Consider the following 27,513-nt stretch of genomic DNA (forward strand, 5'->3'; position numbering starts at 1 on the left):
AACTCTAATGAGGAACTAAATGACTTTGTGATAACTGAAAGGAAAGTGAAGGAGAAATTGTTGAGGATGGACATAAAAAAGGCACCTGGGGCAGATGGAATCTATCCAATTATATTAAGGGAGGCAGCAAAGGAGGTAAGCAAACTCTTAACCATAATTATGAGGGCATCCCTGAATTCAGGGGAGGTCCCTATGGACTCGAGATGTGCGAATATATCCCCTATTCATAAAAGGGGATCAAAAGGCAACATGAGTAATTACAGACCTGTTAGTTAATGCCTGTTCCAAGGAAAATAATGGAATCACTGGTTAAAGAAGTAATGCAGGACCATTTGGACAGGCATGCAATTATACTGCAATCACAGCATGGATATGTCAAAGGGCAGTCTTGTCTAACCAATCTGGTAGGTCACTATGATGCAGTGACCAAGGAACTGGATGCAAAAAATAATTTTGACATCATATACTTGCATTTCAGGAAGGCTTTTGATACTGTTGAACATAAGACTGCTGTAACTGGAGCAATACACCAAACAAGGGTAGCAATAACTCCAGAATAACTTATCAAGGGCAAGTTAAGGGCATTAACGGCAAATTACTGCTGTTGATTAAGGGATGATTAAGTGGAAGAAGACAGAGTGGTTATCAATGGGCATTGCTCTTCGTGGACTAATGTTACACTAGTCAACATCAAAAATGTTTCTGGCTTGAAAATAGTCAAATCTTAATTTCAGCATGAGAAAAACGAATATAACATTTAAAATACTCTTCTCGGTTCCACTTTATAGCCCATCTTATGATTTAGGGCAGCGGTTCCCAATCTTTTCTGACTTGCGAACCCCCTTTCAACGCAATATTTTTATCACGAACCCCTAAGCCTATTATACGATTTCAGAGAAATCGTATAATGGTTCTGAATTTTTATTATAAAATATTTCCAGTGCTACGTTTTTATAAGCGACATTGCACAATAATAAAAATTATTATTAAGTATTATTTATACTTTGTAAAGCAGTTATTAGTCAGTGCAAACTATATTTCGAACACGCTAAGAGTAGAAAACTTGCTTCTTATCCAAATGGTAGCCGAGCATTCTGCTCTTTTACCAAAGCTATTGGCCGCAATTTTTGCCCATCTCTGTTCTCACCTCTGTCAAAACCAAATGGTTCTGTTGTCACATCAGCCAAAGATAAAGCTAACCTGCTAGCATACCATTTTTCTTCCAACTCATGTATTAATGATCTCAAACCGTTTCCAGTACACTCCATTCAATGAATCCTGTGGTTTTCTGTCAAAAGGATGTTGATCGTTTTGATTAATCTGATGCTATGAAAGCTCCAGATTCTGATGGTATTTCTTCACCCTGAACTTGCTTCTGTTTTGTGTTGTTTTGTTTTCTTATTCCAAAGGTATTTTCTTCTGCTTGGAATTTGCTCATATCCAACCAGTTCCTAAAAAAGGTGACAATTCCCTTCCATCCAATTATCGTCCCATTGCGATTACTTCTACTCTTTCCAAAGTAATAGAGAAATCAATTAACTGCCAACTCAATCTCTGGAAATCTTTCATCTGATCAACGATCGTCAGTATGGATTCTGTCAGTGTCATCCCACTGGTGATATATAGGTCATGTTACCCATCTATGGACAAATTAAATGCAAAAGTTTGGTGAAACTCAAGCCATATTGATCTTGACATTTCAAAGGCTTTTGATCGTGTTTGGCATAAAGGTCTTCTAAATAAGCTTCCATCCTATGGTTTGCCAGCTGTTCTTTGTAATTGGGTATCCAGTTTTCTCTCTGACCGCTCACTGCAGGTGATGGTAGATGGCTTGCTGTCTTCTGACTTCTCCACTAATGCTAGAATTCCCCAAGGTTCAGTTCTTTCTCCCACTCTTTTCCTCTGGTATATTAATGGCATACTTCCATTGACCAGAAATCCTATCCATAGTTTTGCTGATGATAGCACTTTGCATTCCACTTTCCATTTTGAGAAACCTCGCCCTGCTCAATCCGCTTCAACTTGTCGAATATCCACTACCAATTCCTTAAATGCTGATGTCCAGGTAATTGTCCACTGGGGCAAAGACAACTTAGTGAATTTCAGTCCTTATAAAACTCAGTCCTATCTTATATCTCACAAAAAGGATTCTTCTGCTGCTATGCTTATCTTCGATGACACTCTGATTTCTAGGCAAGATCTTGGGGATTACTCTGACTTCTAATCTTTATCTCTCTCTCTCTCTTGGCATAAAGCATATCACAAATATTGCTTCCTCTGTATCTAAAAAACTGGGTTTTTTCTTTCGCTCTCAGCGCTACTTTTTTTTCCCAAACAGTGGCTTACTCTGTAGAAATCGCAAATCTGGCCTACCATGGAATATTGTTCCCACATCTGGGGTTGTGTCCCCAAAACCTCTTGCAGGCTTCTAGATTCCATTCAAAAGAGAGCAGTTTGGTTAATTAAAGTCTCATATGTAATGGTCTCTCCACTCTGTCTCATAGACGTTGTTTCTGTTGCATGCCTTTTGTGTAGTTGCTTGGATGGGACTGTTCTTCTGAATTGATTTCTATAATTCCCGCTCTCTTTTTCAAAGCAGTCCGAACAACAAGTGCTGCAACCAGTCAATATCCTTTTACTGCCAAGGTTCAATTCCACAGAACCATCTTTCCTTATTTATTCATTCAACTTCTGCAACAACCTTCCTTCATACGTATTTCCTGAAAATTGCAATCTACATAAGTTCAAGTCTAATGTCAACAAGTATCTTCTTTCATCTTTTCAACCTTCAACCCATGCACACTACTAAGTACTATAGGTTCTAAAAAAAAAAAAAAAAGGACCTATACATAACAATGATCCTTGAGAATGAAAAAAAAAAATTAGTATGGAAAACATTTATTTAAAAAAAGGTTGTTTAGGCATGGGTAATGCGCTTCCATCATTTTTACTACCCAGGTAGTATGAATACATTGTTTGATACATCTCATATTGTGAATACCTTCACAATAAGTTGCCGAGGTATTGAACAGCTTTGAATGAGTAACTTCACCAGTGGAGAATACTAATGTTACTTATTCTCAGCAGATACCACCAACCAGATGGCACCCGTTATGAAGCTTGTTAGCTTACTCATTGGCTTATTTGTTGGCTTACTCATTTTGATCATGTTTGGCATAAAGGTCTTCTAAATAAGCTTCCATCCTATGGTTTGCCAGCTATTCTTTAATAAATAAATATTCATTTATTGCAAATAAAGAAAGCCCATCACAGCACATGGCTAAGTGCAGATAATACGATACAAAGGAAATAAAATAATCGAATACATAGCAGATTTCATATAAACATTAACAATGAATAGGAATTATCCTTATGAATTAATAAAAATTTTGCAGAACAGCAAATTTGGCTTTCAGTTTCAGTTACTGGGTTGAAGGCAGGCTGTTGTTTTTATTACTCTTCATTTATCGGATATCTTGACTCCTGTAGGCTTTAGAGTTAAGTTACCTTTTGAAATCAATGTTGTGATGATTTAGGAGGTAAAGGAACGCATGGGGAACATTCTGTCCATTTGAGGTTAGATATGAATTGTTGGTTTCTTGAATTTTCTCTGTTAGCAGCAGCAGCTATTATATTGGCTAAGTTTGGTGAATTGCTTGCAGAAGTAATTAACTTTTCAAGAAGCATGACTTCAGAGTTGTTGATCATTTGTTGCAGAGGCTTTGTTTTTAAGTTTTCATAAAGCCAGCTATTCTTTAATAGCTGGAAAGTTGAAACTACTATTTCAACAAAAATTATGGGGAAAACGAAGCTTACTATTGAACCATCTAAGAACCCAATATTCTAGGGCAAGGAATTTCCTGACGGATACTTGAGGAGCACCAGACCAGATTTTGGAAGCATAGGACAGAATGGGAAAGAGAATCTCTGAATGTGCTTAATGACTTGACTTTTTTTTTTTTTTTTTTTGTCTTGAATTGCTGCTGTTTCTTGTTTGATTAACCTTTTTGCTTTTAGAATTTTTTGAGCAACATATAAATAGCGGGCATTAAAGGAGAGAGTTTTATCAAAAACAACTCCAAGGTCTTTGTTGGAATAGACATTTGGGATTGGGACATCGGCAATTTTTATTTCTATGCGGTTGGGTTGTTTCTGAGGGAATAAGTAATTTGAGCAGATTTTCTTGCATTTATAGTCAGATTGAGATCTTTTAGATACTTGAAGATTTTACAAATCTGTAAATTTGCATTGTGGTTAACTTTGCGAATGTAACTGAGTATTCAGTTTTCTCTCTGACTGCTCAATGCGAGTGATGGTAGACGGCTCTGTCTTCTAACTTCTCCACTAATTGTGGTGTTCTCCAAGGTTCAGTTCTTTCTCCCACTCTTTTCCTCTTGTATATTAATGACCTTCTTCCAATGACTGGAAATCCTATCCATATTTTTGCTGAGGATGGCACATTGCATTCCACCTTCCAGTTTGAGAAACCTTGTCCTACTCTAACAGCTTCAACTTCGAGTATCCACTGCCAAATTCTTAAATGCCGATCTCCAGTGGGGCAAAGAGAACTTAATTTTATTTCTTCTAAAACTCAGACCTGTCTTATATCTTGCAAAAAAGGATTCCTCTTCTCATTTTCGATATTGCTCTGGTTTCTAGGCAAGATCTTGGGTTTATCCTGACTTCTAATCTCTCTCTCTCTCTCTCTCTCTCTCTCTCTCTCTCTCTCTCTCTCTCTCTCTCTCTCTGCATAAAGCATATTGCAAATATTGCTTCCTCTGCATCTAAAAAACTGGATTTTCCCTTTCACTCTCAGCACTACTTTTTTTTCCAAACAGTTGTTGACTCTGTAGAAATCGCAAATCCGGCCTACCACAGAATATTGTTCCCACATCTGGAGCAGTGCCCCCAAAACCTCTCTCATGCTTCTAGATTCCATTCAAAAGAGGGCACTTAGGTTAATTAACGGCTCATCTCTAACAGAGTCTTTCTACTCAGTCTCACAGACTTTGTGTTTCTGCTGCATGCCTTTTTTGTAGGCACTTGCACAAGCACTGTTCTTCTGAATTGGCTTCTATAATTCCCGCTCTCTCTTTCAAAGCAGTCCGAACACGTGCTGAAATCAGTCAACATCCTTTTACTGTCCAAGTTCAAACTCACAGAACCAACTTTTCTTCTTCCTCATTTATTCACTATCAACTTCTCTTTTCTGGAACAACCTTGCTTCATACGTATTTCCTGAAAATTACAATGTACAGAAGTTCAAGTCTAATGTCAACAAGTATCTTCTTTCATCTTTTCAAACTTCAACCCATGGACAGTACTAAGTACTCTTGGTTCTAAAAAAAAAAAAAAAGGACCTATACATAACAATGGTCATTGAGAATGAAAAAAAATTTAGTATGGAAAACATATTTATTTAACATGATATACTGTAAGATAGTAAACTAATTATAAGGAATTGTGGGAAATGTGGTTTCTTTCTTTGGTAATTCTTTACTTTTTATTTAGTAGTAGTAGTAGTGGCACATGATGCAAGAAAGCAAGTGTAGGAGCTTATGCAGCATCAGCCAAAAAAAAAAAAAAAAAAAAATCACACCATTCCCTCCAAATACCTGTCCAGTTCCTCCTTAAATTTATTTAACCTATCAACTTCCACAATGACAGATGGAAGTTTGTTCCAGCAATTAACCACCCGCTGGCTAAAGGCAAATTTCCGCACATCTATTCTACATCTGTCCTTTCTTAATTTGAATTTATGTCCCCGTAGGTTCGTAATCTGAACAAGTGGAAGGATCCCATCAGAATTCAGTGTGCTCAACCCATTCAAGGCCTTATAGACCTCAATCAGATCACCGCACAGGTGCCTAGTCTCCAGCCACTGCAATTTGCAGAACTTAAGCCTCTCTTGGTAAGAGAATCCCTTCATTCCCCTCACCAATCGTGTTGCTCTTCTCTGTACACGCTCAAGCAAATCTACATCCTTCCTAAAATGAGGCCTCCAGACCTGTACGCAGTACTCAAGGCGTGGCCTGACCATTGCCTTATACAGAGGGACAATAACCTCCTTTTCCCTGCTAGCAAAATTCCTATATATCATTGACAAAACCCCATGACCCGCCCTAGCAGCCTGTCTGCACTGCTCAGAAAACTTCATATCTGACTGCACAATTACTCCCAGATCTTTTTCATTTTCTACCACCTTAAGTGTAGTACCACACAGTTGGTACGTTTCCCTGGGGTTACTTCTCCCCATATGCAGTACTTTGCATTTGTCAAGGTTGAACTTCAGTTGCCACTTCTTAGCCCATCTGCCCAAATTATCTAGATCCTGTTGCAGTAGCACACTGCCATTACTGTCATTAACAACCCTGCCAACCTTTGTGTCATCTGCAAACTTCGACATTAAGCCTGATATACCTTCATCAATATCATTGATAAATACACAAAACAACAGTGGACCCAACACCGAACCCTGTGGGACTCCACTAATAACATTAGTCCACGAAGAGCAGCTCCCATTGATTACCACCCTCTGTCTTCTCCCACTTAACCATCCTTTTATCCATTGTAGCAACTTACCCTTAATACCATTCTGCTCCAATTTGTGCAGTAGTCTTCCATGCGCAACAGTGTCAAAAGCTTTCCTGAAATCCAAGTATATGATATCAAAATTATTTTTTGCATCCAGTTCCTTTGTGACCACATCATAATAACCAATCAAATTTGTCAGACAAGACTTTCCCTTAACAAACCCATGCTGTGTTTGAATTATTGCTGCAGTCTTGTCTAGATGATCCTGCAATGCATCTTTAACCAGTGCCTCCATTATTTTACCCGGAACAGAAGTTAAACTAACTGGTCTGTAATTACTCGTGTCACCCTTCGATCCACCTTTGTGAATTGGGGACACATTTGCACATCTCCAGTCCGTGGGAACCTCCCCTGAGTCCAAGGATGCTCTCATAATTATGGCTAAGGGTTTGCTTAGTTGCTTTGCCGCCTCCTTTAAAATAACTGGATAGATCCCATCCACCCCAGGTGCCTTTCTTATGTTTAACTTCGACAATTTCTCCTCCACTTTGCTCTCAGTTATTACAAAATCATTAAGCACACTGCTAAAATGTGATAAATTTCTTCCATTTTCAAACTGTAATAATTCCTCACGTGTGAATGTAGATGCAAAATACTCATTCAGTTTGTTTGCTATCTGAGCAGGATCATCAACAGTCGAACCATCGATGTCAAGTGGACCAATCATATTAATCCCCTTCCTTTTAGAGTTTATATAAGTAAAGAAATCCTTGCTGTTTTTCTTGATTTTAATTTTAATTTAATTTGATTTTACTTTATTGTTTATTATTAGTTATATTTTATAGTTTACAATAATATACCTATGTAAATCTAAGCAGACGCCATTACAGAATTTTTAGTGCGAACCCCCAGAACACTTTCGCGAATCACTGGTTGGGAATCGCTGATTTAGGGGAATATTGATGAACACTAGAGAATTTGGGAGTCTAAAGAATAGATAGGTTGGTAACACTGAAATAGGAACCGATATGGCATTTTTTTTTTTTTTTTTATTATTTGTTTATTTATTTTTATTTATTTATTATTTTTTTTTTTGTATTTCTGTGTATCATTTACCTTGCAAGTGCCATTCATTTCTTTTCTTTTCTTTTCAGGTTTATGGACAAAAATTCCATAAAAAGCCAGGATGCCACATAAATGTGTTGTGATGTGACATTTTCCACTTGGAAACAGCAACTGACTCCACTTGCGAAGACAGCCTACTACCATTATTCTGGCTGTAAGGTAGGGGATGAAGACAAATCCTGGGCACCTCATATTTGCTGCACAAGTGCTGTAAATCTCCGTGGATGGTTGAATAACAAAGGGCGTTCAATGCCTTTTGCCATCCCAATGATTTGGAGGGAGCATTCAAATCACGTAAATGACTATTTATTTTTGCATGGTGCCTCGTCTTCAGCATGGCATGTCAAAAAAAAGGAAGTGGAATACCCCAACATCCCATCAGCTATCCGCCAGTGGCACATGGGGATGGTCTGCCTGTACCTCACCCTCCAGAAGTGTACACTTTGGAGTCTGATGAAGATGGGGACAATGTGAGGAATGATGGTCAACCTGGGCCTTCAACATCACAAGATCCTGATTTTGTGCCAGAACCTGAGTTGCCGAGTGAGTCACACAGAATCACTCAACTCAAGGTGAACTAAGTGATCTAATTCAAGACCTAGATCTATCAAAAGATAAAGCAGAGCTTCTGGTATCAAGGCTTCAATAGTGAAATCTTCTGCAACCAAATGTCAAAGTGTCCATGTACAGGAGCAGGCAGAATGCTTCGACTCCATATTTTAAAAGCGAAAACGACCTTGTTGCCTGCTGTGATGTCAATGGTTTGATGTCAGCTTTGAATGTGGAGCACAACCCACAGGACTGGAGGCTATTCATAGACTCATCAAAGCTAAGTTTAAAAGCTGTTCTGCTCCACAATGGCAATGCTCTTCCTTCAATTCCTCTAGGCCATGCTGTCCACATTTAGGAGAAAAAGTGCACCTGTCTCTATATACGCTCAGACGTGTTTTTCTTAGTCTCCCAGGATTTATCTTTTTCAGTGTTTTCTAGGCCACCCCACCTTTGTAAAAGTATGTCCCCATAACAAAGAAATTATGGTGAGTGTACTCATAACTTTCTTGGCTCTGTGAGTGAAGGGATAGTGCTCTGCTCCTCATCCTTAGTTTGCATTTTTTATTGAAATTATCGCTATTGATAACATTGAACAATGGCTGACACTTAACGTTGTTGTTTCCCTTCACTTACAGAAATTTTTTCTGCTTTGGCCTTTGACCCTCAAGCTTGGGGTTGTTAAAGGTCTTGACACCATTCTGGAACTCTAGGGTGGCTGATTGTTGCACTGGGGTACTGAAGATTAATTTGTTTTGTGCAAATAGCCAGCCATTACCATGATTTATATTTTTTCAGCTCTTGCCTACCAAATAAATTGGAATAATACTGGCAGCCATACTGTCTTCCCCATTCTCTTTGACCAATAGGCTTAAAGGTCATTGAGTTTTGGCGGACTTTTGTTTGCTGTAAGTCACCATTTTGTGTTTGCATCGCTGCCTCCATATGGGAGTCGCCATTTTGTGGTGTAGCTATAACCTATAGCGTTTTTGTATATTGAGTTATTACAGACTGTTGGTAATACCATTTTAGCTTGTTATACTATCTTTGGTGCAGATTATTGGCTGCACTGTTATATAAACATTATCATTGACTATAATATATTTGTTTTGGTAACCAATAGTTACCTTGAAAATATTGTGTATACTTGAATTGCCATTTTTATCACTATGTCTTTTAAATTTTGTAACTTTTGTTTGGGTTCTCCTAATATTTTGCCCTTTAGTATACTTTCTTCTCATGCCCTATAGACCCCCTCCATAAAGTTTTGGGGGTTTTGGCTTATTAGGGACTGAGATATAAGCATAATTGTCTTGTTTGCTCAAACCTGCCTTCAATATTATTTTTGGGCTGGTTTTGGCTGTTATTTTTTAAACTTAAATCGCCCTTTTCTCGATACCTATTGGGCGGATCCTGCTCATTTTTGGTGTGGTAATTCAGAATAAAAATACTTATTTTTGTGAATTTTTTGAACGCCCCTGGTGAGTAGAAACAGAACTATTCATTATCAAACTTTAGGTACAATTACATTCCAAATGGATAGCTCCACCAGCTCAAGTACTTCTCGTGATGATAATACAGGTAAGTGTCCCCAACTATTGAACATTTCAGTGTTGGACAGTTCTCTTACACAGAAGTTTGGACCCATTGGTTCGATTCTTACCAGTACTCCTTCTAAAGTTGAAGGCCCTCTGGCTTTGAATGAGTCTCAGTCTAAGAGTCTCAAGAACTTGATTGTGGACATTAGTAATCCTTCTGAATTGATTTCAGCCTTTAACTTTTATAAGAATCAGTTTTCTGAAGTTTCACATTCGTATAAGGGCATTCCATCTAAGTTTATTACATCATCTTGGCAACTTTGGAATGGTGTGGAGGAGATAATTCAGAAGTTGGCCTTTGCTTTGGAGGAACAGAAGAAATTTTTCAACGACTTCGCTGCCAAAGACGTTGAGACGACTTCAAAGCTTAAGGAGGAGATTGCTTCTTTGCAGGGTGCAGCTACAGATAATATTTATTTGAAGGAACTATTAACATCAAAGGATTTCCAAATCACAGAACTTCGTACAAAACTTGCAACTGTGGAAGACTTCTTGACTAAATTTGAGGATGTTTCTGCCAGCTTGCTGGCTAAAGATAACCAATTGAAGGATATCCAAATAAAATTGGATACGCTGACGCAGCAATTGGATGAAATCTCCAAACCCTTGTCTGTTTCCTCAGATCCCTCGACAGCATCCACGTTTGCTACAGTAACTACTACTAATTTAAGACCTCAAACTGGTCCAGCTCTAGCCCCTCCACCTTCGGGTGCTCAATCGAAACACGTTCTCTTCGTCAAAGCTGGCGTAAACAGTACGGTAACGTCAAGCGAAGATGTAAAACAACTCCTTTCTTCGGATTTTAAGCAAGAGTTAAAGAAGGTTAAGATTAAATCAGTGCGAAAGCTAAGGGAGAAAGGGATAGTAATAGAGACTGCTACTGAGAATGATCTCCGTACTTTGGAGAATTGTGGTAAATTTGCGGACTGCGATCTTCACATAGAACATCCTAAGAAGTTAAACCCAACCTTGGTAGTTTTTGACATCCTTGGGGATTCCTCAGATGAGGACTTTTTGGATGACTTGTTTGAGAAAAATCTCTGTAATAAAATTGATAAAAAGGATTTTGAAACAAATACTAAAGTAAGATTCAGGTTTGGCTCGAAAAATAAAAATACTTGTCATTTAGTTTTCGAGGTTTCCCCGAAAATGAGACACTGCTTATTGAGTTCGGATTGTAGAGTTTTCTTGGGCTGGACAGCCCACAGTGTAAAGGACTTTACCATTGTTTCGCGCTGTTTTCGTTGTTTAGGATATGGTCATTCCGCAAAAACTTGTCAACAAACTGCTAATGTATGTGGTCACTGCGGTGATCAAGGTCACCAATTTGACAATTGTACTAAGAAAGACTCCCCCCCCTTGCTGCGTTAACTGTAAGGTGAGGAGAAAGGATAGTAAACACTCTTATAGGGATCTTAGCTGCCCGGAATTTATTCGAGCACAGGAGCTGATTCGCTCAAAAACTAATTTTCAATAGAATCCTCCATTCTTCTTTTAGTCCTTCGCTAAAAGTTATACAACTCAATTGTCAGAGGTCAGCTTCAGTTACTAATGACTTAGCAAAAATTGCAATTGATAAAAAGATTTCGTTTATGGGTTTACAAGAATTATATTCAGTAAAGGGTTTGGTTAAAGGCTTTCCTTTTTCGTTTCGAATAGTCTCTTCTCATATACAGCATATTGGTACTGGGGGGAATGCCAGGGCTATGGTTTGGGCAGCCCTGGTGGTGGCTGACCCCTCATTGGTTGTTACTAAAATTAATACCTTGTGTTCTAATTTTGCTGCCTGCGCCTGCATAGAGGGTCCGTTTGAAAAGTTTTATGCTATATCATTGTACATGCGTTGTTCACAAGGTGTACAGCCAATTGAGCCTTTTTTAATCTATCTGGACCACGTATTATCGCATTTAGCTGGTGAAAAACTACTAATTATGACAGATTCTAATTCTTCTTCGTCGCTCTGGTCTTCTTTTCCTCCAAATCTTAAGGGTGAGTTGTTTGAGGAGTTAATTTTTTCTAAAGGTTTAACGGTTTGGAACATTCCGTATTCACCTCCAACTTTTGTTTCTGCTTCCGGACAGTCCAGTGTTGATGTAACTCTTACCAACAGAGCCTTTGGCAGTAACATTTATTCTTGGTCGGTTCAGCCCACGTGGTCCGGTAGTGACCATAATGCCATTGTATTCCACATTAAATTTAACGTTTCCTTGGGCCCTTCCAGACACACAGCTGATTTTCCCAGATATAGAACAGTTAATATAGATTGGTCACTTTTTGATGCAAAATTTTTGGATACTTTTACTCCTACCTGTATTGCTTTTCTGAATTCTCTGGACACTAATTCCCATCTTGAAGAATTTATGAAGTTATTCTCTTTTGTTTGTGACTCTACATTGCAGAAATGTTCTCGTTCCCCTTCTTCCGTCCCTTGGTGGACGTCTGAGCTCTCGAACCTGAGAAAAGCTTTTAGCTCTGCAAGGCGAAAATTTCAAAGGGCTAAGCGTTCACACAGACCCCAGGCGGAAATACAGACTTTTTACGAACAGTATAAAACATCAAGGAGAACTTATTTCAATACTATATATAAATGTAAGAGAAAAGCTTGGGATGATCTAATTTCAAAAAACTTAAATTCTGACCCTTGGGGTTTTGTGTTCAAACTGGTTACTGAGAAGATTCACCCTGGTCTGATCCATTCTTCAATCCTAAAACCAGATCTCACGGAAACTCTTTCTTGGAAGGAATCCATCACTCTCATTTTACAAGAAATAATAAAGGATGATATCACCGTTCCTGAGAGTCCTTTGCAGACTTCCTTAAGATTGAATCATCTTTGTTACTCTGCTTCAAGTGTTGAGGAACCTTTTTCCATTTTTGAAATCGACAACTCCATCAGTTCACTTAATTCGGGCAAATGTCCCGGTCTGGACTTGATGGAGGTGTCCATACTGAAGCGAATCTGGAAGCTTTGCCCGACTTGCATTAGTGACTTATTGAATTCTTGTTTGGCTGGTGGTTGTTTTCCTGATTCTTGGAAGGTAGCAAATTTGAAAATATTATTAAAACATCAAGACAAACCGGCAAATATGGTTACTTCATATAGGCCTATTGCTTTACTTCCTGCTTTAAGCAAAGTACTAGAAAAATTAATCTCACTTCGTTTTCAGATTTATTATAACAATCATTCTCTTTCGGCACGTAATCAATTTGGCTTTCGGAAAGGGTACTCAACGGTGGATGCCATTAATGCCACCCTTGATTTGACAGCTGCCTCTAATAGCAAATATGTCCTTGGTCTCTTTGTAGACTTCAAGGGGGCCTTTGACACCTTATGGTGGCAAAGTGTCCTCGCGAGGTTTCGGGAGGCCGAGGTTTCCATTCCTTTATACAGGTTAATATCAAGTTATTTCTCAAACCGTAACATTGTTGTCTCCTCTGGCTTTGAAGTTGTAAAGAGACAGGTTACTCGTGGCTGCCCCCAGGGCTCTGTTCTGGGACCAATTTGTTGGTCCGTTGTTCTGGATGGGTGGCTCACTCAAAATCTACCATATACACATAAAGTTGCTTATGCCGATGATTTGGTCGTTCTCATCCTTGGTAATTCCAGGTTGGGATTGGAGGAACGTGCCAATGACGCACTCCTTGATCTTGACTGCTGGTGCCAACTGCATAAGCTCGAGGTCTCAGTCTCAAAGACAAAGCAGATGCTGTTGAAGGGGCGGCTAGCTGTTAACAGACCACCAACCGTAAAACTTAATGATAATTCTATTGGCCTTGTAACTTCTTTCAAATATTTAGGAGTCATGCTGGATAATAAGCTAAATTTCGTCCAGCATGCGAAATACTTGCTAAAGAAAATTAAAATCCTCACTGGCAAAATACTTCATATAGCAAGATGTACTTCTGGTTTAAAATCCAGTGTGCTTCGAACATATTACAGATGCATCTTTATCCCGATTATTGTCTATGCTGCTGGTGCTTGGGGCCGTAAATGTACTACAACTATGGTTGCAAAGTATCTTATACAAGCGCAACGTTTTTTCCTTTTAGCAACATCACGTGCTTGCAGAACCATTTCTACCCCAGCCCTGTTAGTTTTAACTGGGAAATTACCAATTCAATATGAGGTTATTCAAAATTTTCTTATGTTCCATAAAAGTCGAGGTATTCTTGTCCAATTGAACCAGTATTCTAACAATTTGGATCTTACCTATAAGGAGGAATGTAAAAGGTTGACAGCACTCTTTAAAGATTCCTGGCAACAGGATTGGAATCTTAATACAAAAGGAAGAGTAACTTATAGTTTTAAACCTACAGTAGAAATTTTTACTAGGGATAACTTTCCCTGGTTTACGCCAGGTCTATATCTCACCTTTCTTCTTTCTGGGCACGGTAGCATTAATTTTAAGCTTTTTCATTTCGGTCTTGCTAACTCTCCAAACTGTTTGTGTGGTGAATTGGAAACAGTTCCACACATAATATTAGACTGTCCTTTATATGTTGATTTACGGCTTCCTTTTCAATTAATAACAAACGTGTTTGATGTTTCTGAGTTTCCTCTTTTGGTTTCCTCTTTGGAATTGTTTGGGGCTTTTTCAACTTTTGCGGATAAGGTTTTCAAACGTCGGAAAATCTTAATGTCAGATAGTTCTTAGATAACATCGACACCATTAGGAATCTAACTCTTGTGTTTTAGGTATAATAATGCACAGTTTTTGTTTTGCCCTGGTTGGGGTGGAGTCTTTCTTCTTGTACTTCTGTTGTAAATGAGATGTCTTAGCTCGTAGTTAAATGTAAATATGTAACAAAGTTTTAACTCTTCTAGAACTTTTGTATTATATTGTAACTTACAGTTATTACCTGGTTTTGTTTTTGGGTTTCTGAGTCTGTTCTGTGTTTGTTTTCTAGTTTTGTATATATGTATATCTCTTCTCAGAAATTGAGATTTTGTAAATTTCAGCCCCATTCGGGCTGGTGCTTGATTCATTAAGTTAAATGGTAAATGTAATTATTTACTTAAGTGTTGTTCCAATAGTTGCTGAATTTTGTTGTAATAAGTTAATTGGTGTTATTGAATCAAATTTAACTTAACTGTAGTTGAATATACTTACTTATTTTTGCTTTCAATTGGAAGATTTTATATAACAAAATATAAATAATATTTTGTAATAGTAAGAGTTTTAAAGCAATATTTGTTGAAATGTTTTTAATTATTTGCCACTAGTGTTGAGGAAATTCTTTTTTCCTCTTCTGTTTCCTTTTCTAACCTATTTCTTCCGTTTCTTTCTTCTAACTATTTTCCTACTAAGTCCTTCCCATTTATTCTTGATGTTTTGCATCAGTATGAAGTATAGTTGTTCCTGGCTGCCTCCACGTGGCTAGGGACGGGAGTCTGGGGGTAGAAGGAAATTGCTTCTGCCCCCAGACTGCGAAATGCCAGGAGCCGGCACACAACATACAACAGAACACACACTTACACACAGTAACGGGTTCAAACATTTTATTAGTTGTTCTTTCCTTGAAAAGTTTTTTTTTTTTTTTTTCTGCCGGCTCAGCGATATGCTTTTAGAGTACACTGCGGTGTATAGGGGAAACCCTGGATCCCACCTAACAAACACAAATACTTGAATACTTGTCCACATTTAGGAGACATATGAGAATATGAAATTAATTCTGGAAGCAATGAAGTACAAAGACCACCAATGGCAAATCTGTGGAGACCTGAAGGTGATTGCAATACTGCTGGGCATGCAGTTGGAATACACAAAGTACTGCTGTTTCATGTGTGAGTGGGACACTCAGGCTAGATCCTCACACTACAAGAGAAAAATCTGGCCTCTAAGGGAAAATCTGTGCTGGGGGGGGGGGATGTCCAGCACAATCCTCTGGTTGATCGAAGCAAAATTCTTCTGCCACCTTTACACATCTAACTGGGACTCGTGAATAACTTTGTTAAGAGGATGAACCAGGATGGAGAAGCTTTCAAGTACCTGAGAGAACAATTTCCACCGCTGAGTGATGCTAAGGTTAAGGAAGGAATCTTTCTTGGTCCGCAAATTCGTGATCTTTTAAGGGATGAAAACTTTAAGCGAGTCCTCCAGGGTAATGAGAACGCAGCTTGGGAAACCTTTAAAAGTGTTATGCATGACTTCCTGGGAAACTGAAGAGCTGGAAACTATGTTGAGACTGAACAACCTTCTAGAAAAGAATCATCAATTAGGCTGCAACATGTCACTGAAAATCCACTTTCTCGACTCTCATCTGGACTTCCCTGACAACTGTGGTGCAGTGAGTGACGAGCACAGTGAGCGATTCCACCAAGACATTTCAGCAATGGAAAGAAGATATCAGGGCAGGTGGAAGGCTTCTATGCTTGCTGACTACTGTTGGACAGTAAAAAAAGATGCCCTGGAAGTGGAATACAAGTGACAAGTGAAAAGAAGGTGCTGTCGTGAATAGGCCACATTTTGAGAAAATACTTTCGGTTCCTGTACAATTTTCTTGTGTTCTTGTTTCTTTATGTTTTAATTAAAAACAACGGTGATTTATGTTGTATCAAGAAAATGTAAATATGAGATTGTTTTAATATTACTTTTCACTCCGAATACTACCGAAATTACTATATTCTTAGACGATATTGAAAGTACTGTATCTCAAAAACTAGAGCTAATTAAAAAATTTCGACCCAAAATTAGTAAAGTTTGCCTATTTTAAGAAAGGAAACAAATTCAAAGAATTTTTTTTTTTGTTGAACAGCATTTATTAGTGGAGTTCCCCAGAATTCAGTGCTCGGTCCATTATTGTTTTCAATATTTGCAGATGATACAAAGGTTGGCAGGGTGGTTAACGACAGTCATCAGGATGAGCTACTGCAACAAGATCTAAGAAAATTGAGTTGATAGGCTGAGAGATGGCAGCTAAAGTTCAACATTGACAAATGTAAGGTACTGCACAAGAGTAACAGTAACCCCAAGTAACTTATCAACTGTGTGGTACTACACTCAGGGTAGTGGTGAATAAAAAAAGATCTGGGGGTAATTGTGCAGTCAGACATGAAATTCTCTGATCAGTGCAGACATGCTGCCAGAACAGCTCACTCATGGGGTTTGTCAATGATATACAGAAACTTTGCTAGTAGGGATAAGGAAATGATTATCCCTTTGTATAAGGCCATGGTTAGGCTGCATCTTGAGTACTGAATACAGGTCTGGAGGCCTCACTTTAAGAAGGATGTAGATCTGCTGAAATGGGTGCAGAGAAGGGCAACTAGATTGGTCTTACCAATCTAGTTGAAAAGAGCGCTCTTACCTTAAAAGGCTTCAGTTCTGAAAACCATAGCATCTCGAGACCAGACACCTGTGGGGCAGGGGAAATGATCTGATTGAGATGTTTAAAGGGTTGAGTGGATTGAGTAAGCTGAATGTTAATGGTATTCTTCCACTTGATGAGACTACACACATGAGGAAACAAAAATTCAAGTTGAGGAAGGACGGTTGCAGGATAAATGTGAGGAAGTTTGCTTTCAGACAGATTGTTGTTGTTGTGGAAGTGGATGGGTTGAATAAATTCAAGGGAGAACTACACAAATTCTTGGAGGGTATGGATGGGTGAACTGGTTTTTTTTTTTTTTTTTTTTTTTTTGGCTGATGCTATACAAGCTTGCTTTCTTGCATCATTTGGCATTACTACTACTTAAGAACAGATAAAGGTCAACTAATTGGGGAAAAAAATCAGATTGTGGTTCAATACACTACTTGCATGCAAAAAAAATATTTCACAATTGTATCAATAAGTAGAACGTTTTGCATTCCTTCAATTTCTATAAAACTGTATATTATGCAAATTGTTTTGTAAATGCCATATTAAGTAAAAGGAAAAAATACATATACTAATAACTTTTATACAGTACACATTTTACAGCTATGCTATATATTGAAGTATTAAAATTATAGGTTATATTAATTAATGCTACTGTGAAATTATTTTAATTTTTCTTTTCTTGTTTTTTTTTTTTTTTCACTTAGACATTAAAACTGGAAGAAAAGAAATATTTTTACAATATCCCTTTTTATTCCTTAAAAAATCTAAACAAAGAACTGGCATGACTGTATGACATTTTCTCACTGAGCCCTTCAGTGAATTTATCCATATCCTGCCTTCATCCGTGGGCTAATCCAATAATACCAACTCTTTTATTGCAATGACAAATTTCTAGGGAAGGGCCAAGATTTTCCCTGTGATAAAAAATAATAATATAGTAACCCTATATTATTATTTTCCTGTATTAGTTTAGTGGTAGAGATGTCAAATAGGGATTACAAGCCACACAGTATTTTTTTTTTTTTTTTTTTTGGAAATTGAAAATAATAATTTCATAAATGGGCTATTTTCATGCTACCTCTCCAATCAGAATCACAAAAAATAATTGACAAACCACCAATAAATGACAAAAAGGCAACATTTAAACAGTACTTACTCTATGTAGTCTCCATGAGTTGCCTGAAGTACTAGAGCTGCCAAGCAGAAAGCTACTTCACTACTCACCTCTACAGTGCCCTAGAAACATGAAAAAAAAAAAAAAAAAAAAAAAAAACTGTTTTACTATAAATTATACTGTGAGATTCAGTATACAAACTACTATTTCAACAAAAATTAACATGCAACCTGGTATTATTTTTCTAATGGCACTAAACAGTATATAATTATACCGTTTAGTGCCATTAGAAAAATAATAATATAACTTTATATAATTTAAAGTGGAGAAAATCCCATTTCAATATTATTAGCACTATGTACGCTATTTATATATATATATATATTTTTTTTTTTTAAATGAAATCGAAACATGAAAGGCATTAAAACCTATAGTACTTAGTACTGTGTATGGGTAGCAGGCTGAGAAGACAGAAGATACTTGGTAATATTAGACCCGAATTTCTTCGGATTCTAATTTTCAGGAAATACTTGCAAAGGAATGCTGTTCCAGAGAACAGAAGTAGAAAAGATAAATGAGGAAGATAAAACGTTGGTTCTGTAAGTTGGATAGTAAATGAATGTTGACTGATTGCAGCATTTGTTTGGACTGGTTTGAAAGAGAGAGAATTACAGATCCAAATTCAGAAGAACAATGCCTATGGAATATCAACAGAACAGGCAAGCAGTAGAAGCTAAACATCCAATGAGACAGAGTGGAGAGACTTTGTAAGAAACAGATCATTAATTAACCTAACTGCCATCTTTTGAATGAGATATAGAAGTTTGAAAGAGGTTTTTGGTGGCACCACCCCATATATTGGAACAACATTCCCTGGTAGGGCAGATTTGAGATTTGTACAAAGTGACATAGTAGTTAGAAAAAAAGTAATTTCAGATAGAAACCAAGTTCTCTTTTTTTTTTTTAGGGAGTAGTTTTTTTTTTTTTTTTTTATGCAAAGAAAGCAATATTTGTAATATGTTTATGCCAAGACAGATTAGAAGTCAAGGCTATGCTTAACAGAGATAGGTGATCTCATCTAGAAATCAGTGTCTTCAAAGATGACCATAGAAGCAGTAGACTGTTTTTTTTAACTGAGTTTTAAAAGTACTGATGTTAACTAACTTTTCTTCGCCACATTGGCATTTAATAGCATATTAGTAATGCCAAATGATGTAAGAAAGTAAGCTAATAACAGCATTGGCCAAAATAAAAATATATACCTACCCCATCTGTCCATCCTATCTAGTAATTTGTCTAATTATTCCTTAAAATTATTCAAACTACTCATTTCCATAACACCTGACAGTAGTTTGTTCCCACAAACATTTATACTCTGGCTGAAAGCAAACTTGCACACATCTATCCTACAGCCATCCTTTTTCCATCCTATATGTCCTTTACAAGCATTGTCCAAGAAAGATTAAGGATGCCACCAGCATTTAGTTTACTCAATCTATTTAAAGCCCTAAACATTTCAATCAGATCTACTCTTAAGTGGCTAGCTACCAAGTACTGCAATTTGCAGAACCAAAGTGTTTCATAGTATGAGTACCCCTTTGTGTCCTAGACAAATCTACTTTCTCTTCTCTGCACCCACTTCAAGAGAACTACATTCTTCTTAAACATGTAGTTCCAGACCTGTATGCAGCACTCAAGATGCAGTCTAACCATTGCCTTATACAATGGGATAATCACTGCCTTACCTTTGCTGGAAAAATTCCTGTATATCATTGACAAAACTGCATGAGTTGCCCTAGCGGATCTTATTATTAATGATAGATGTCATTGTTTCGGGGTTGGTTCCGGTGGAATAAGTAGCTTGATATCATCTGCGTTCAGTATATTTTGTCTGCCCACGATAAATGGTATTAGTGTTGCTGTAAATAATAACGCACCTCCTAGTGGCACCCCAGCAAATACACACAATATATAAACACATGCCTATTCAAAGTTATGTTATTTTTAATAACTTATTCAAAGTAATGGATTGAGCAAGCTTAATGCTGATAGGATTCTTCCTCTTGCTCAGACTACACACACATGAAGGAGTACAAATTCAAATTGCAGAAGGCTGGTTGCAGAATAGATGTGGAGAAGTTTGCCTTTAGCCAGCATGTGGTTGATTACTGAACAAACCTCCATCTGTTGTTGTGGAAGTTGATAGCTTAAATAAATTCAAGGAAGAATATACAAATATTAGAGGGAATGAACAGGTGCAAGGGAAGTGTAGTTTTTTTTTTGACTGATGCCGCATAAGCTTGCTTTCTTGCAACATTGTGTACTACTACTAATCTAATACTAATCAATGCAGAACAATAAAAAAAAAAAGTCTTTGTAACGACAAAAATTGATAGAAAACACTATTCTGAATTCAAAAAATACAAATAAAGGTTAAAAGTTAAAATAAGCCCTTATTATATAAATTTCTGATTACATGACAATTACTTCCTAAAAACAGTTACAAACTTATATTTATTGCAGATATGCATAATGCATTCTGCATCTGAAAGAAATGAAGAATGGAATCTACAAGATATTTTTATTATTATGAGAGTGGGTGCGAGAGTTCATGTGAACAGGTGAAGTTTTTACGGCTCCACCAAATAGAGAAGTTTTTGCTTTTTTATTGACTTAAATTGGCATATTAATTTATTTTTTAGAGTTACTTTATATTCCTAGTAACAATACTTTAGTTTAAATTGAATTTAGTTGGAGATTTCGTAGGTTATTACTTAGTATCGGTAAGGGTATCAAATCCACGTGTGGACAGGTTTTGCAGCTGCCATGAATGAAAAGTTTTTAATTATACTTAGCCACTTTATTGACTTAATTGTTAGATTAAATTATTTTCTATAAGTAGCTTATAGACCTAGTCAAGCTTCATGGTTTATTCTGAATTTAGATAGCACGATTTGGAAAGTAAATAATACCTTGTGTCCGTAGATTAACCGTTCGTAACTTGCCGCCATTGTTATACGATACGTGTGCCAGTGTAAGATTTAACGGAAAACTAGATAGCGAGCATAGTATCAATTAATCAGTAAAATTTATTAATCTTATTAAATTTCATTGTCAATTGAATTGTACTTTTTAACTAAATAAATATAGCGACCTAGTTACTACAAACGTAACATCACAAATTAATAAATATAAGTTGACAGGGGATAAGAAAGTCATATAACGTAACTCGGAGATAATATTCGATACCGAAATATATATATATATATATATATATATGTGTGTGTGTTATAACTGCATTGGGATATAGGTTTAGGGTTATATTTTGTATTGGAATTTTATTGAACTTGAATAGAAATCATGACTCAGACCAGAGCAGCAAAGCAAAAGGCTCACTAGTGGAAGTGCTGTGGCTCGGGGAGAACTGAGGGGGGCAGCTGTCCTCTGAATCACAGTCTATTGAAATGTACTGCTTGTTTGATGTTTGTGGAGCAATCAGAAATGGGAAATGATATTGCCAAGGGGAATGTCTTTGTGTGCACGCGATGTAAGGAGTGCGAGGAAATCGGGCGCCAAATTGGCATTGTTATGGGCTTATATGAGAGCTTGAAGGTCAGGGTGGATAAGCCCTCGAAGGATTTTTAAATTGAGGGGCCCATCAAGATCTCAGCTGCCCACATCAATGCCAGAGCTTGCACTTGGACATCACGCAACACAGCGACAACCCCCAAGGCAGAATGTGCTGGTCCCAAAGGAACTAGTTGTTGTAGCTGACTACTGTCAGGACAATGGGGAACATATTGTGCAAAAATTGTCACACAGACATAAGCAGTGCAGAACTGGAATTTGGGGAGTACAATGTGTACAGAAAGGATAGACAGGACAGGAAGGGAGAAGGGGTTATGCTGTTAGTTAAGAAACACAAAATCTAAGGAAGTGCATCCAACTGATGTTGGTGGACAATGCAATGTTGCGTCTGTTTAGTGTGACATAGCACTGGGAAAGGAAAAATGAGAGTGTATGTTATAGCCCTAATGAATCTGAGGAGTACTGGATATTGATGGTTCAACAGTTAAGGATCCTGCTCAGGTGGCTAACAAACTAAACAAGTATTTTGTATCTACATCCACACATGAGGAGTAATTCAGGAAGGGGAATGCCAGAGGTGAAGTAAACTCTGACAGTGAGCTAGATGATTTTGTAATAACTGAGAAGTGGAGGAGAAATTTTTGAGGATAAACATAAAAAAGGCACCTGGGATGGATGGGATCTATCCGGTTAGATTAAAGGAGGCAACAAAGGAAGTAAGCAAACCCTTAGCCATAATTATGAGAGCTTCTTCAGACTCAGGGGAGGCACCCATAGACTGGAGATGTGTAAATGTGACCCCAATCCACAAAGGAGGATCAAAGGGAGACACAGGTAATTACAGACCTGTTAGTTTAACTTCTGTTCCAGGGAAATCAATAGAGGCACTGGTTAAAGAAGCATTGCAGGATCATCTAGACAAGACTTCAGTTATAGCTCGGTCACAACATGGGTTTGTTAAGGGGAAGTCTTGTCTGACTAATTTGATTGGATACTATGATGTAGTCACAAAGGAACTGGGTGCAAAGAATAACTTTGATATCATATATTTCGATCTTAGAAAAGCCTTTGATATTGTTGCAAATGGAAGACTGTTGCACAAATTGGAGCAGTGTGGCATTGTAGGAAAATTGCTGCTATGGATAAAGGGATGGTTAAGTGGGAGAAGACTGAGTGGTAATCAATGGACACTGCTCTTTGTGGACTAATGTTATTAGTGGAGTCCCTCAGGGTTCAGTGTTAGGTCCATTGTTGTTTTCTGTATTTATAAATGATATTGATGATGATATATCAGGTTTAATGTCCAAGTTTTCAGATGATATGAAGGTTGGCAGGGTTGTTAATGACACTAATGACAGTACACTGCTGCAACAGGATCTAGAAAAGTTGAGCAGATGGGCTGAGAGGTGGCAAATGAAGTTCAACTTTGACAAATGCAAAGTACTACATATGGGAAGCAGTATGCCCAGAGTAATGTATCAACTCTGTTGTACCACACTGACAGTGGTAGAGAATGAAAATTACCTGGGGGTAATTGTGCAGGCAGATATGAAGTTTTCTGAGCAGTGCAGATAGTCTGTAAGAGTAGCTTATGGTGTCTTGTCAATGATATACAGGAATTTTTCTAGCAGGGATAAGAAGGTGATTATCCCTTGTATAAGGCAATGGTCAGACCACATCTTGAGTACTGTATACAGGTCTGGAGGCCTCATTTTAAGAAGGATGTTGAGCTGTTGGAACAAGTACAGAGAAGGACAACAAGATTAGTGAATGGAACAAAGGGTTGCTCTTAAGAATAAAGGCTTAAGTTTTGCAAATTACAGTGTCTAGAGACCAGGCACCTGTGAGGTGATCTGATTGAGGTGTATAAAGCCTTGAATGGTTTGAGCATGCTCAATGCTGATGGGATTCTTCCTCTTGCTCAGAATAATCACCTGAGAGGGCATAAATTCAAATTGAGGAAAGACGGTTGTAGGATAGATGTGCGGAAGTTTGCCTTTAGCCAGCAGGTGGTTGATTGCTGGAACAAACTTCCATCTGTTGTTGTAGAAGTTGATAGCTTAAATAGATTCAAGGGAGAACTTGACAAACATTTGGAGTGAGTGGATGGAGGAAATAAGGGTTTTTTTGTTTTTTGTTTTTTTTGGCTGATGCTGATGAATTTATTTATGAATCAGAATAAGAATTTGATATTTTTAAATGGTCACTGCCACCTACAAATTTCAGAAAAGGTAGTAGGTCAAATGTTATTAATCACACAACTGGATAGATAGGCTTCAGTAACAAGGAATTTCTATTTGAATATATTGTAAATTGCAGGGAGACATGGGCACTGGCAGCATGGTGCAAGGTGGTGCAGTGCACCACCTTTGGATTTCGAAGTAATACACAATTTTTAATATTTTCATAAATTTATTGAAACATTAAACCGATCACGAAACATTGGCTTAGCTGTAAATCAGTTCAACTTTGAATAGTTTAACTGATTTAACTGATTGAATAGTTTAATTTAAACTGATATTGAATAGTTTAATTCAAGTTTAACATAAATCAGTTAAACTTGAATTAAGATATTGCACGTATTTGAAAATTTGGTGAACAAAAACATTATTTGCCCATGCATGGAGATATTACAAATTATGTTCAAAAGACAATCATGGAGGTCCAAATGAGCGATCGGAGACATTCTCAAGTGTGGGGTAATTATAGAAATGCAGACATTTGATCTCTTTAATCAAAGCCTTGCAAAAGGAAGATAAAGTGGTTTCAACGAGCCAAGAACTGTAGAATCGGCAAGGTAACCAAGAAAAAGAAAAACTTTTGTCGTCTTAAACATAGGAAAAAAAAAAAAAAATATATATATATATCTGTACCAAAACACTTATTGAATTTAACATTTTACCTTGGTATCTCTGTATTTTAGGTATATTTAAAGTAGGTTCCTTTTCCTTTTTCACAAAATAAAAACATCATTAACCCCAAAAAACTTGAGTGATGAGAAAATACTATGATGGAAAAATACTATGAGAAGAACTCAGAGGAACTGTTCTGAGTGCTTCTTCTCATACCTTGTTTCAACAATGATGTCCCCAGAATGCAGCAGTTTTAGATTTTGTAGAGCATGGCAGCACTACCAAACCTGAATAAAGAAGGATGATATATTCCACAAGTTCAGTAAATTATCAGGTATCTTGATGTTGGACCCAACAGGGTTTTAGTTCGGGGCCTCTTTGCTGAAGTAACATTATCTGGTTCAATGGCATAATTTTCTGGTAAGGACCTTGTTGGGGTTCCAGAAAAAAGATTTATACTATCAGGATTCACAGAGATTTTTATTTCGTTCAGTGACTGGACTCCATTCACCATGGTGCCCAGTTATGACAGTCACTACCTTGGCAAGCAATAAATGCATTTTAGAGAAAAGGCCTGGAGCATTGGGGTTTAAACACACTAAAACAATATCACCTCAACCGGTAACTAATTAAATAAAAACCAAAAGTTTATTGAAACAAAAAGATATAATTAAAAATTAAACTATGTTAAAAATAAAACCGAAACAAATTAATTACAACATTAAAATACAAAGTTGAATAAAAAACATAAAATGAAGCAAATGGGGCAAGTAGCTTTCGAGGCAAAGAGTCTCTTTGTCGACTTACTGAAGCCTACGCCAGCAAGTTTACTATAATACAGAAAGGTAACCTTGCACATGCATACAGATACCCAGCTACACATTGCACTTGGTAAGGAAAAGAAAAGAAAGGGAGGGAGGGTAGGAATAATGGAAGAGGACATAAACTGCTAGACTCAGTGTTGTTGTTGTAACGTACATTAGCCAAGTTGTTAAGTCACCATCTCTCATCACATTGCAAAACGATACCCTCCATAATAAGATGTTTGTGGGTTCCAGCATTACGATTGATGGTGGAACCTACCACAGCTATATGGAAGGCCTCTAACCATGAGAGATGGTGAAAATTATTAGCCTGACTGATCTATTATTTCAATGCTGGAACGGTGATTATAGTTGAAATGTTACTTCTACTAATAAATGCATTTGAGAACAAAATGCCTGAGCTACCCAAGTACCCTATTAACCTCCTCTAGCCTGAATCCAATCCCTAAGACCATGAAGGTAGGGAATGTCACTGACACAGTTGGCTCTTGCAGGTGAACCCGCTACCCAATTGATCCTGGGCTAGCCATCCCAGGGTCTCCTGTCTTATTGAAGCAGGGGACAAAGTTGTTAAAACTGGGTCCTTCAACCACCAGGATCCCCATTTCCGAGTTTTCATAGGCTGAGCAGTGCACAACCAACATGCTAGATTCCTATGATGTTAGCCTGGAATCTACATTGTGAGCATTGGATCTCAGTGATGCTAATATGGGAAGCAACAGCATCAGTGGGAAGTCCATTCATTGATGGGATTTAAAAAGGGAACAGTACTAGCCGGGAGGAAGTGCTTGAAGCAATCAAGGTCATTGAATTTAGAATGCCATTCAGTATCGAGAGAATAGTGCTTTGTTCTTGGAGGTTTACCAGAATTTTGTCAATATTTGAGATGTCAATTTCATGTATCACAGGTTGAGAAAAAGTGATGAGGTCCTAGCATTAACAACCTCATTGATAGCAGAGTTGGTATAATCACCGTACCATTGGAAAAGACTATAGAGTTCGAATCCCATCAATGACACAAGAAATTTGAATTTTTATTGAGCTTTTTCACAAAGTGCTCGAGATAGCAAGCCTTGGGTGGAGATAGCATGGTTTTTCTCTCAAAACTAGGGTTTTTATCCAGCAAATAGCATATCGACCACAGAACACAATTTACAAACAGATTATATACGGAAAAATATGGCCTAAGTTGCTGATGTGCCTAAAACCCTACAATCAACTAACCTAACAGGAACAAGTTGTTTCCAGCAGGAAAAAACTTGTTGCTGCTGGTGACTGGTAACTTGAATAATTAGTAACTTGAAGATAGTTAGTCAGTTCCAGTTGATTTTATTGAGTTAAAGTTTTATACTTAATGTTGAGAATTTTTGATAGATTAGCTGTTGTTATAAGGGCTTAGGCACATCAATGACTTAGACAATATTCTGTCGTATATATATTATGTCTGTAAATTGTGTATTCTGTGGTCGATTTGTCTGTTTGCTGACAGAAAACCCAGAGTTTTGAGGCGATGAAAAAAAAACACGCTAGCCTCGCCTGAGACTGACTAACTTCAGCCATGTCAAGAAAAAGTCCCATAAAAATTACTTCCATCGTTGACCGTACCCAGTGTTGGAAGGACGGTGCTTATATCAACTGTACTACTGGCGAGGGCAATAGATTAGTGGGCAGAGCAGAAAACCATATTACATTAATTCAAGGTACTTGGTTTGATATATCGTTGTGTATAGAGTAAGTTCCTGATTGAAACTCCATAACGATGCAAGACTGATTTCATTTCTTCATAGTGTCAAAAAAAAAAAAAAAATTTATTTGAACAGAAATACCATTCTTTTTTTTTATTTTCCTTAGTAAAAGGTCATTTGGACTGGAATGCTGTCATTAATTTTAAAACTGATTTTAGGTAGCCTTACAGGTTCAGTTGAGTAACTTTTGGATTCCTGGTGTGGTGAGAAGGGGGGGGGGGGGTGAAGGAATCCAAAAGTTTATTCAAACAGAATAAATAAAAC

The 27,513-nt window shown here is 37.4% G+C and overlaps 1 protein-coding gene across 6 annotated transcripts in view; it reads right to left on the reverse strand.

The window, feature by feature from the left end:
• Positions 1 to 27,513, reverse strand: part of LOC150078178 (FERM domain-containing protein 4A-like) — a 418,597-nt gene that overhangs the window by 109,689 nt on the left and 281,395 nt on the right. For all 6 annotated transcript variants that reach the window (XM_090384903.1, XM_090384902.1, XM_090384904.1 and 3 more), the window contains exon 6: positions 18,283 to 18,362. In XM_090384903.1, the coding sequence (XP_090241029.1) occupies positions 18,283 to 18,362 (80 nt within the window). The remainder of the gene's footprint in view (positions 1 to 18,282; positions 18,363 to 27,513) is intronic.

The sequence above is a fragment of the Mastigoproctus giganteus genome, chromosome 11, assembly GCF_048544385.1.
Source record: "Mastigoproctus giganteus isolate SK-2022 chromosome 11, ASM4854438v1, whole genome shotgun sequence".
Classification (NCBI taxonomy): domain Eukaryota; kingdom Metazoa; phylum Arthropoda; class Arachnida; order Uropygi; family Thelyphonidae; genus Mastigoproctus; species Mastigoproctus giganteus.